Here is a 12,612-nt window from a genome sequence, read left to right on the forward strand (position 1 = left end):
GAATAGATCTCACAGAGGTTATGCTTGCTGCTCATACATTCACACATTTAAAAATTGTGAATTATGATGTGTGAACAATTCCTATTCTTCTATGTGCGTCTCTGTAAATGGAAATGAATGCAAATGTTTTAAATAACAGCTTAATGTATTCAGTCAACTTCAGTGCACTAAATGAGATCAAGATTAAAGGTCATTTAAAGGAATAGGTCACCTATAAATCCACATTTTGTCATTATTTACTCTCCATTGACTTGTTCCAAACCTGTTTGAGTTTCTTTGGTTCTTTTCAACACAAAATATGACATTTTGGCATGCATAGTAGTAAACAAATACTATGAAAATCAAAGTGTTTTACGAAGCTTTTTGTGTTCAACAAAAGAAGGGAACTCATAAAGCTGTAGAACCATTGAGGGTGAGTCCATTTTGGGTGAACTACGGCTTTAAGAGTTTCTGCAAAATCCCACTAAACCAGACAGACAGCAACAACGTAACAAAAATTCCATGTTTGCACTCCTAACTTGAGGCAACCTGTAACTAGTGACGTATTGCAAACACACTAATACCAACATTTCCATGGTAAATAATTGTGTCATCAAACTTCTCCGCATTCCAAGCAGTGCTGTTTTGAAACCTTCATGAGTTTCTTTTTAGGACAGCTTAACATGTGGACAAGAATATTCAACAGAGATTAAATTACACTTTAAATAATATCTGTATTTCTTTATTCACGGTTTTGTTCTGTTTATTCATGGTTGTGAATTGCATTATTGAAAATTCAACTGTACAATTGATTTTTATTCACATTTTAGTTGTTTGAAACTATATATTGTGTAAGAAATTATATATAAAAGTCTTTAAAATAATTGAAAAGTTCTGAGAGTTTGCTACACTGCAAAATATGCGTTTCTTACTTGGAGTTTTTGTCCTGTTTCTAGTCCAAATATTTAACAATTCCTAAATCAAGAAGCATTTTCTAGACAAGTAAAAAACTTTGTCTTGTTTTAAGTTGAGTTTTTCATTAAAACAAGCTAAATAATCTGCCAATGAGGAAAGCAAAATAATCTTGCTCTTCGTTTTGACGTAAAATTATTTTGTTTCCCACATTGGCAGATTATTTAGCTTGTTTTAAATAAAATCTGACTTAATATTGGTTTATTATTTCTTAAAACGATATTATATGTTTTGTTCGTCTAGAAAATGCTTAATGATTTAAGAATTTTTAGACATTTGGACTACAAACAGGACAGAAATCCAAGTCAGAAACACATTTTTTTTTTTTTTGCAGTGTGCTGTTTTTATACCGTAATTTACAACACTGTACTATTAAAAATGTCAATAAAAGTTATTTTAAACATTTCAACATCAAAAGTGTTGGAGGAAAGGCTGCAATCCAATTCCATAATGCAATTTAAAAGCATAAATAAACGTGAAACATAAAATCAAAAAATACAAAATCAAGTAACTTTATAGCTGTTTTTTACAGCGTAAATATGAAAACAGAGGTAAAAATCATAGGAAAAGACATTTATTGGTTAATTACCGCATTCTCCATAAGTCAGTGCATGTCGGATTGTGTCATCAAACTTCTCAGCAGTGCTGTTTTGAAACCTTCATGAGTTTCTTTTTAAGACAGCTTAACATGTGGACAAGAATATTCAACAGAGATTAAATTGCACTGTTAATAATATCTGTATTTCTTGATTCACGGTTTTGCTCTGTTATTTATAATTGTGAATTGCATTATAGGAACTTTATCCATGTGGTCAACTTTTCATATTGAAAATTCAACTGTACAATACATTTTTATTCACATTTTATTTGTTTGAAACAATAAATTGTGTAAGAAATAATTTATTTAGTCTTTAAAAGAACTGAAAAGTTCTGGGAGTTTGCTACACTGCAAAATATGCTTTGCTTAGTTTCTGTCCTGTTTCTAGTCTAGTGAGGTAAGCAAAATAATATTGCTCTTCGTTTTGACATAGTATTATTTTGCTTAACACATTGGGAAATCATTTTGCTTGTTTTAAATAAAAACTTATTTAATTTTGGCTTATTATTTCTTAAAACAAGATTGAATGCTTTGCTCGTCTAGAAAATGCTTATTGATTTAAGAATTTTTAGATATTTGGACTAAAAACAGGACAGAAATCCAAGTCAGAAACACATTTTTTTTTTGCAGTGTGCTGTTTTTATACCGTAATTTACAACACTGTACTATTAAAAATGTCAATAAAAGTTATTTCAAACATTTCAACATCAAAAGTGTTGGAGGAAAGGCTGCAATCCAATTCCATAATGCAATTTAAAAGCATAAATAAACGTGAAACATAAAATCAAAAAATACAAAATCAAGTAACTTTATAGCTGTTTTTTACAGCGTAAATATGAAAACAGAGGTAAAAATCATAGGAAAAGACATTTATTGGTTAATTACCGCATTCTCCATAAGTCAGTGCATGTCGGATTGTGTCATCAAACTTCTCAGCAGTGCTGTTTTGAAACCTTCATGAGTTTCTTTTTAAGACAGCTTAACATGTGGACAAGAATATTCAACAGAGATTAAATTGCACTGTTAATAATATCTGTATTTCTTGATTCACGGATTTTGTTCTGTTATTCATAATTGTGAATTGCATTATGGGAACTTTATCCATGTGGTCGACTTTTCATATTGAAAATTCAACTGTACAATACATTTTTATTCACATTTTATTTGTTTGAAACAATAAATTGTGTAAGAAATTAGATATTAAGTCTTTAAAAGAACTGAAAAGTACTGGCAGATCTAAAAACTCCTAAATCAAGAAGCATTTTCTAGACGAGTAAAAAACATTGTCTTGTTTTAAGAAATAATACATGAAAATGAACCGAGTTTTACATTAAAACAGGCTAAATAATCTGCCAATGGGGTAAGCAACATAATCTTGCTTTTCATTTTGGCATAAAATTATTTAGCTTACCTCGTTGGCAGATTATTTAGCTTGTTTTAAGGAAAAACTCACTTTATTTTGGCATATTATTTCTTAAAACGAGACTATATGCTTTGCTTGTCTAGAAAATGCTTCTTGATTTAAGAATGTTTAGATATTTGGACTAAAATCAGAACAAAAAAAAATCCAAGAAACACATAATTTTTACAGTGTGCCGTTTATGTACCATAATTTATAACATCGTACAATGTAAACTGTTAAAAATTTTAATAAAAGCTACTTTCCTAGAGGAAAAGGATGCAATCCGATTTCATAATGCAACTCAAAAGCATAAAAAAGTGTGGCGAAAAACATGAAGTCACAAAATAAAAATTAAGTAAATTTACGCATATTATTCACAGCGTAAATATAAAAACAGAGGTAAAAATCATAGAAAAAGACATTTATTGGTTAATTAATTCATTTTTCCTTCAGTCAGTGCATGTTTCAGAAACGTATCCCTCAGGTCCTTTCAAGCATATTACAAAACAAGCTCAGAATTTCCACCTGAGGTTTTAAAAACAGTTCACACTCTCTCTAGTCACTCTCAATAGGAACTGCTCTGTGTGTTTCCAGAGTCTGATGTGTACGTGCTGCTTTTCTTCGAATACTTCAGCGCACTAAAAGAAACTCGCATTCTCTGGGCAGTGCGCTCACTTCGGCAAAGAAAAGTGTTTCTTACATGCTCCCTGAATTCATCCGAGATAAAATAATACACGAATGGATCAACACAGCTGTTCAGACTGGCCAAGCACAGCGTGGTGATGTAGAAACCATAACCGCTGTTCTTCACTCCATTAAACAGCAGAGCGTAATGCACCATCACCATGATGTTACTAGGCGTGAAGCACACTAGAAACATCACCAGCACCGTCACAATAAGGATGATAGCCTTTTTTCTCTTCTGAACGATGCTGGGATCATTCATCGAGCTCTTCAGGGCGCGCAGCATCTGCACGTTTGACACTATACACACTAGGCAGGGAACTACAAATCCCACAACTCCCATGGTCAGGAAGTAGATGCAGGGGTAAAGTGATTGGCTGGGTCGAGTGACATCATGGCAGGTGACTATATCCATGTTGGTGACCTTCACGGTCTGGTCGTAAAGATACAGAGGCACGGTTAAAGCCCACACGACCAGCCACACGCACACTGACACACACACCGCCAACCTGTTGTTCCTCTTCTGCTGGGAAAGTGGATGCACAATGGCCCAGTACCTCTGGACGCTAATGCATGCGATGAAAGCTGTGGAACAGTACATATTGCCGTAGAAAAATCCTACTAGCACTTTACACAAGGCTTCTCCGAAGATCCAATGATTCCCATTAAAATGATAAGCGATTTTCAGAGGGATCCAGATTACAAAGAGAAGGTCGGCCAGTGCTAGGTTGGCCATAAAAATGGATGATGGGTGCTTCTTCTTGGTTCTAAAGAGAAACACCCAGATGGCCATGGCATTGGTGGGCAAGCCCACACTGAAGACGATGATGTAGAGCACGGGGAAGAAGATCTGCGTGAGCTTGCTGTTCAATACACCAAGAGCAGTGGAGGTCACCGATACACCTTCCTTAGTTTCTTCACCAGTAAAGCCTCGATCCCAATTAGGGTTAATGCTTGCTAAACACAGAGACGGATAGATGGGGCATTAGATGATTTGATTAAACCAGTGGTGTAAAGTAACAAATTACAAATACTTAAACTACTGTAATTGGGTAGCTTTTCTCAGGAATTGTACTTCCGTATTTGGAATTGTACTAGGCCGTTTTAAAAAGGTGTACTTTTAATTTCCCTCGAGTACATTTTTAGAGCTGTATTGGTATTTTTACTCCACTACTTTCCTTCAACCTGCAGTCACTACTTTATTTATTCCTGTCTATGGGGATTTAAAATTACCAGTCCTGCGATTCCTGTCCAATCAAAGAAGGTAGATCAGAATATAAATCACATCATAATGAACTACCTCAAGACATGGGTGATTTATAATTGCAGCAAACTGTAAGGAAGCATTAAAATGTCCAAAAGTTGTCCAGGGACTGTTTAGATCAGGGGTCGGGAACCTTTTTCACAAAGAGCAGTTTCTGAATATTTTTGTAAATTAATTTTTTTTAAAGAGCCAATGATATTACTATTATTAATACAGGTTTGAATAAAACCTTTACGTCCATGCACAACTCAAAATAAAAAAATATAAGCCTATGAATTAAAAAAGGACAAATAATAAACAAAAATGTCTTTACGCCATCACCATTTATAAATGTTTTTTGAATTTTAGGTGGCGACGCAGTGGTGCAGTGGGTAGCATGTTCGCCTCACAGCAAGAAGGTCGCTGGTTCGATCCTTTGCTTAGTTGGCTTTTCTGTGTGGAGTTTGCATGTTCTGGCTCCGGTTTCCCCCACAGTGTGTGTGTGTTTGTGTGTGTGTGTGTGTATATGTGTGTGGATCTTTCCCAGAGATGGGTTGCGGCTGGAAGGGCATCCGCTGTGGTGACCCCAGATTAATAAAGTGACTAACCCGACAAGAAAATGAATAAATGAATGAATTTTAGGTTCCCATAGAAATGTAAGTTGTTTGCCCTTTTTTTGGGTCACGATTCAAATTTATCTGTACACTCGAATAAGTTGAAGTGTCTTTTTATTATAAACTGAGTTCTTATTCATTTTGCTGTAAAAAGTTATACTACAGAGGAACTGTATTTGTATTTTCAATGGGAAACCTCTGGATTTCTAGTGATGGTTATAATTTTTTAAACTGCAAAATATTATTGAAGGGAGACTGCTGGAGAGCCACACATTTTTGGTCAAAGAGCCACATGTGGCTTGCGAATCATAGGTTCCCCTACCACTGGTTTAGATGCATGTCACTGATGAGAAGATGACTGATGTTTACTGTATTATGACCGAAATGCTTATATCTCCATTTAGGTAACTACATTGCTTCTTCCAGACCCTTACAACTTTAAGATATTATTTGTTACCATGAAGGTAAAACTGATATATTAGAGAACTACATAAAGTTTTTTATTTTGCATGGAAAATATTTTATTCACAAAAAAAAAAAAAAATTCTTCAAATCGCAGCCTTCTTTTTCAAATTTTTTAATTGAAATTGATGTTTTTATTAAATTTCTTAGACTAGTTAATAACAAGAAAAGTAATAGATTCTTGGATTATTATGATAAATATTTTGGAAACATAATGGATACATAAGTCCATGTTTCCTCTTGCTGTATTTGTGTTTTTTATGTATCTCTATTTTTTTCTCTTTTGTTTCCTTTTTTTATTTAATTTTTTATATTTTTATATTATTTATCCTGATCTGTTATTATCATTATGTTTTTTTCGTGTACAATTGGATTTTGTATGTTTGTTATTGAAGTCAATAAAAATTTTTTAAAAATGCATCTCTCCATTGTCGATGTGACAAATGTGAAAGTGGATGTGAGATTGATTTACCTTGGTAAATCAAATCAAATTGTTTGAAAACATTGACTAGGTTTACATGGACGGTATTAAAGTACTTACACAGTGTATCAATGTACAAAAAACAACATTAACTTGTTAGAAAATTCACAAATAGTCTATAATTTGACTATAATTAGTCACAAATAAAACCTTTAATACAATAGTCATGAAACTAAATAGATAAAAATACTAAATAAAAGTAAATGAGGTGAATGAATAAAATCAGTCCTTAATATAAACCCATTAAGTTTACGCTCGTCACAATCAGAATATTTCTCACATATTGTAGTCTTTGATGCATTTGCGAATAAATACTTGGGTCATTTTTTATACTGCAAGATTAAATTCTCAAGTGTTCATATGAATTAAGAAAAGAGTTGTTCTACCAAACACAAATTTACTTACGTTATCACTGAAACATTCAATTCTGACAACAGAATATTCATTAATTCATTTGGAATGAACCGCCAACTTATCCAGCATATGTTTTACGCAGCGGACACCCATCCAGCTGCAACCTAGTACTGGGAAAAAACACCCATAAAAACTCACTTCGGCCAATTTAGTCATCCAATTCATTTATAGAGCATGTCACTGTGGGGAAAACTGGAGCACTCGGTGAAAACCTATGCCAACATGGGGAGAAGGGACTCAAACAAGCAACCTTCCTGCTGTGAAGTGACAGTGCTAACCACTGAGCCACAGTGCCACCCCAGAATATTATTACATAAATAAAGCATAAATTTATTTACATAGCAGCAGCTTTACAGACAACTGAATCCTTTTATAGTAAATACTGGTATACTTCAATTTCAATTATGACAGGGCCTATTCATTACACAGAATTATATTTACAATTTTAATTCTGCTTTGTACTACACTGAAGAAAATTTGTGTAGTTTTGTGGCTGTAAATGCCACATAATAATAGCAAGGTGTGAACTATTGAACACAGATAGATAGATGGATGGATAGACGGAGACAGACAGACAGACAGACAGACAGACAGACAGACAGACAGACAGACAGACAGACAGACAGACAGACAGACAGACAGATAGATAGATAGATAGATAGATAGATAGATAGATAGATAGATAGATAGATAGATAGATAGATAGATAGATAGATAGATAGATTTATGGATGGAGTTGGTTTTACATTTGCATATTCATTCAATGACAACTTGTGACATGTTCCCTATAGTGTTTACTTTGAGTATTTGGTCTGTGATATGGAAGTATGACTTCAAAGCAACATTAGCACTATTTATTTGACTATGAAAAATGTACTAAGAAGGTCTTTAGCTGCCATAATTTTTTGACTATTTGGAAATTGCAAAAATTGCTTTTTTTGAAATTATATTATACAATACAAAACCAACTTTATCTCAATGATAGACAGACAAACAGACAACGTTTGTTTTATATTTGAATATTTATTCAACGACAACTTGTCACATGCTCCCAATAGTACTTACTATGATACTTTAAATATTCGATCTGAAATCAGATAGAAATATGACTTCACAGTAAAATGAATAGTGCTAATGCTATTTTAAACAAGGGTGTACTTTGATTGTCATTGACTGCTATAATGTTTTGACTATTTAGAGTTTGCAAAGAATGCTTCTCTGATATTAAATTATTAAGGAGGAAGTGTGTAAATACCAACGTTACCTCAAAGATTAGATAGATAGATGGATAGATAGATGTGTAACATCACAATACTAAAGTGAATACTAAACAGAAAATTAGACATTTAGCAGGGCTAAATTTTCATTTATTTATGTCAAGTTGATTTTGAGATGAATGGCAAAACTAAATATTACAACCATTATTAGACATACCTTAAAGTAAATAAATTGTACATCTCTTCAAAACAGTGCATCATTCTCCTTTAATTTCAAACACGTTTTCTAGCATTACAATCTAGTACTGACTACGGAGACATCCTCATTAAACGTAAACAGGAAAACAAATTCTTACTTTGACTAGACAGGTTCACGGCGATGAACAGAAGCAAAGCCGAAATCCAGATCAGTCCGTGCGCCATTACTTCTGCGAAACTGAGTGGAAATGCTGAAATTATCTGATATAATGATTTTACAAATGTAAACAGTGTCCGCTTTTTATAGACAGGTGAGGAACTCGGCGTCCTTCAGTCATGTGACCTTACCTGGAACACGCCCTTCGGTCCGGCACGGCATGCACTAAATTCCAGGGGTTTCATTACCACGACGTAAAATGGGCGTGGCTCGGTCGGTGTTTGGGAAACGCCCGCTTAAAAAAAAAACAATACTGAGAGGTCACCGATCATGCGCAGTACAGGTTCTTTTTTAGCGCGGTCATTTCAAACAGGATGATTATGGATAAAGAACCTACCGCGGTGGATAACGAAGGAAAAAACAATCATACAGGTTATTTTTTTTGTTGTTATAATGTTATATTTTAAAGATTTCATTAGCAAATACAGCTGACCTCGTTTTAATCCGTATTACTCCGTTTTACTGTCTCTGGGCTTTTGTACTTCCATTTTAAACCAAATAATAATGGTTGTGGTAAGATTAACCGTGTTTTTGTAGTTTAAAATATGGTATTCAGTCATGTTTAAACAAATAAATACCACATTTTCTGTAATAAATCGTGGTTAATTTTTCTTTCTCGGTCTTAGTTAATTAACATAACTCATATTTATTTTCTATTTTTATTTAAAGTCATCATACACAAAACACCTGAGATCAGGACAGGTATCTGATGTTAACTAATATAAAAGTGATCATACATGAAACCCCTGGGATCAGGACAGGTATCTGATGTTACTGTATATAAAAGTGATCATACATGAAACCCCTGGGATCAGGACAGGTATCTGATGTTACTGTATATAAAAGTGATCATACATGAAACCCCTGGGATCAGGACAGGTATCTGATGTTACTGTATATAAAAGTGATCATACATGAAACCCCTGGGATCAGGACAGGTATCTGATGTTACTGTATATAAAAGTGATCATACATGAAACCCCTGGGATCAGGACAGGTATCTGATGTTACTGTATATAAAAGTGATCATACATGAAACCCCTGGGATCAGGACAGGTATCTGATGTTACTGTATATAAAAGTGATCATACATGAAACCCCTGGGATCAGGACAGGTATCTGATGTTACTGTATATAATATAAAAGTGATCATACATGAAACCCCTGGGATCAGGACAGGTATCTAATTTTAACTAATATAAAAGTGATCATACATGAAACCCCTGGGATCAGGACAGGTATCTGATGTTACTGTATATAAAAGTGATCATACATGAAACCCCTGGGATCCGGACAGGTATCTGATGTTACTGTATATAATAGTGATCATACATGAAACCCCTGGGATCAGGACAGGTATCTGATGTTACTGTATATAATATAAAAGTGATCATACATGAAACCCCTGGGATCAGGACAGGTATCTAATTTTAACTAATATAAAAGTGATCATACATGAAACCCCTGGGATCAGGACAGGTATCTGATGTTACTGTATATAAAAGTGATCATACATGAAACCCCTGGGATCCGGACAGGTATCTGATGTTACTGTATATAAAAGTGATCATACATGAAACCCCTGGGATCAGGACAGGTATCTGATGTTACTGTATATAATATAAAAGCTCATACATGAAACCCCTGAGATCAGGACAGGTATCTGATGTTACTGTATATAAAAGTGATCATACATGAAACCCCTGAGATCAGGACAGGTATCTGATGTTACTGTATATAAAAGTGATCATACATGAAACCCCTGGGATCAGGACAGGTATCTGATGTTACTGTATATAATATAAAAGCTCATACATGAAACCCCTGAGATCAGGACAGGTATCTGATGTTACTGTATATAAAAGTGATCATACATGAAACCCCTGAGATCAGGACAGGTATCTGATGTTACTGTATATAAAAGTGATCATACATGAAACCCCTGGGATCAGGACACGTATCTGATGTTACTGTATATAAAAGTGATCATACATGAAACCCCTGGGATCAGGACAGGTATCTGATGTTACTGTATATAAAAGTGATCATACATGAAACCCCTGGGATCAGGACAGGTATCTGATGTTACTGTATATAAAAGTGATCATACATGAAACCCCTGGGATCAGGACAGGTATCTGATGTTACTGTATATAAAAGTGATCATACATGAAACCCCTGGGATCAGGACAGGTATCTGATGTTACTGTATATAAAAGTGATCATACATGAAACACCTGGGATCAGGACACGTATCTGATGTTACTGTATATTAAAGTGATCATACATGAAACACCTGGGATCAGGACAGGTATCTGATGTTACTGTATATAATATAAAAGCTCATACATGAAACACCTGAGATCAGGACAGGTATCTGATGTTACTGTATATAATATAAAAGCTCATACATGAAACCCCTGGGATCAGGACACGTATCTGGTGTTAATGTATATAATATAAAAGTGATCATACATGAAACCCCTGGGATCAGGACAGGTATCTGATGTTACTGTATATTAAAGTGATCATACATGAAACACCTGGGATCAGGACAGGTATCTGATGTTACTGTATATAAAAGTGATCATACATGAAACCCCTGGGATCAGGACAGGTATCTGATGTTACTGTATATAATATAAAAGCTCATACATGAAACCCCTGGGATCAGGACACGTATCTGATGTTACTGTATATTAAAGTGATCATACATGAAACACCTGGGATCAGGACAGGTATCTGATGTTACTGTATATAATATAAAAGTGATCATACATGTAACACCTGAGATCAGGACAGGTATCTGATGTTTCTGTATATAAAAGTGATCATACATGAAACACCTGAGATCAGGACAGGTATCTGATGTTACTGTATATAAAAGTGATCATACATGAAACCCCTGGGATCAGGACAGGTATCTGATGTTAACTAATATAAAAGTGATCATACATGAAACCCCTGGGATCAGGACAGGTATCTGATGTTAACTAATATAAAAGTGATCATACATGAAACCCCTGGGATCAGGACACGTATCTAATGTTAATGTATATAATATAAAAGTGATCATACATGAAACCCCTGGGATCAGGACAGGTATCTGATGTTAACTAATATAAAAGTGATCATACATGAAACCCCTGGGATCAGGACAGGTATCTGATGTTAACTAATATAAAAGTGATCATACATGAAACCCCTGGGATCAGGACACGTATCTAATGTTAATGTATATAATATAAAAGTGATCATACATGAAACCCCTGAGATCAGGACAGGTATCTGATGTTAACTAATATAAAAGTGATCATACATGAAACACCTGGGATCAGGACAGGTATCTGATGTTAACTAATATAAAAGTAATTATACATGAAACCCCTGAGATCAGGACAGGTATCTGATGTTACTGTATATGATATATAAAGTATTTGACACAAAAGCCCTGGGATCGGGACAGGTATCTTAAGTTATTACAGTATTAATGTAATCTGAGAGGTATCTTAAGTTAATTTGTTTAATATAACATACACTGACTTCACATGAAACACCTGCAATCATGACAGCTATTTTGTACTGCATATAAAAGGTATTGACACGAAACCCGTGCGATTACGTACAGGTATCTGAATCAAAACGGCTGTTTTCACAATCTGCGCATGATCCGTGACCTATGCAAATTCACAGATAGGCCACGCCCACGCGATGACGTAGTAGCGGTTACGCTGTACTGAAACCCCTGGAAAAAAGTGCCTGCCGGTCCGGCACGACGCAGGAAATACAGATTACCGCAGATATGCATGCATACAGCTTTACATATTTTATATAGGCCTATACGTAGCTTAAATATAATAATAATAATATTAATATTAAGGCGTTTTTCTCATACCAAAAGCGCTACAAGAATGTAAAATGATCATAAAGATATCACTCCGCTGTCTCGTTAACATTAATGACGACGCGTAATATTGAAACGTATAATAGACTATATCTTCCATAAACTTGTCAGTATTACACTAGATAGATAGATAGATAGATAGATAGATAGATAGATAGATAGATAGATAGATAGATAGATAGATAGATATTAGCACTATTTTTTGACTGCGAACAACGTTGTCAACA

The 12,612-nt window shown here is 34.5% G+C and overlaps 2 protein-coding genes and 1 long non-coding RNA gene across 5 annotated transcripts in view; 1 reads left to right on the top strand and 2 right to left on the bottom strand.

The window, feature by feature from the left end:
* The window catches only part of ap3b1a (adaptor related protein complex 3 subunit beta 1a), a 762,544-nt gene that overhangs the window by 641,890 nt on the left and 108,042 nt on the right, over window positions 1-12,612 (top strand). The gene's annotated exons all lie outside the window — the stretch shown is intronic.
* LOC147831766 (uncharacterized) lies at window positions 1,510-2,558 on the bottom strand. The gene is made up of 2 exons (XR_015519971.1): window positions 2,435-2,558; window positions 1,510-1,633 (listed from the first exon to the last, which is right to left on the bottom strand). It is a non-coding gene; the product is annotated as an uncharacterized LOC147831766 (long non-coding RNA).
* f2rl1.1 (coagulation factor II (thrombin) receptor-like 1, tandem duplicate 1) lies at window positions 3,132-8,638 on the bottom strand. Of its 2 annotated transcripts, XM_087300345.1 has the most exons (3): window positions 8,613-8,638; window positions 8,423-8,502; window positions 3,132-4,592 (listed from the first exon to the last, which is right to left on the bottom strand). In XM_087300345.1, the coding sequence occupies exons 2-3, from the start codon at window positions 8,487-8,489 to the stop codon at window positions 3,517-3,519; spliced, it is 1,143 nt and encodes a 380-aa protein (XP_087156471.1). In that variant the 5' UTR covers window positions 8,490-8,502; window positions 8,613-8,638; the 3' UTR covers window positions 3,132-3,516.

The sequence above is a fragment of the Danio rerio genome, chromosome 21, assembly GCF_052040795.2.
Source record: "Danio rerio strain M-AB ecotype USA chromosome 21, GRCz13ab, whole genome shotgun sequence".
NCBI classification, from domain to species: domain Eukaryota; kingdom Metazoa; phylum Chordata; class Actinopteri; order Cypriniformes; family Danionidae; genus Danio; species Danio rerio.

Excerpts from the sequence above, each read along its gene's own strand:
- f2rl1.1 (XM_087300345.1), bottom strand. The coding sequence starts at position 8,489 with ATGGCGCACGGACTGATCTGGATTTCGGCTTTGCTTCTGTTCATCGCC. Across the intron at positions 4,593-8,422 it reads CGTGAACCTGTCTAGTCAAA|CAAGCATTAACCCTAATTGG; the intron begins GTAAGAATTTGT and ends CTCTGTGTTTAG.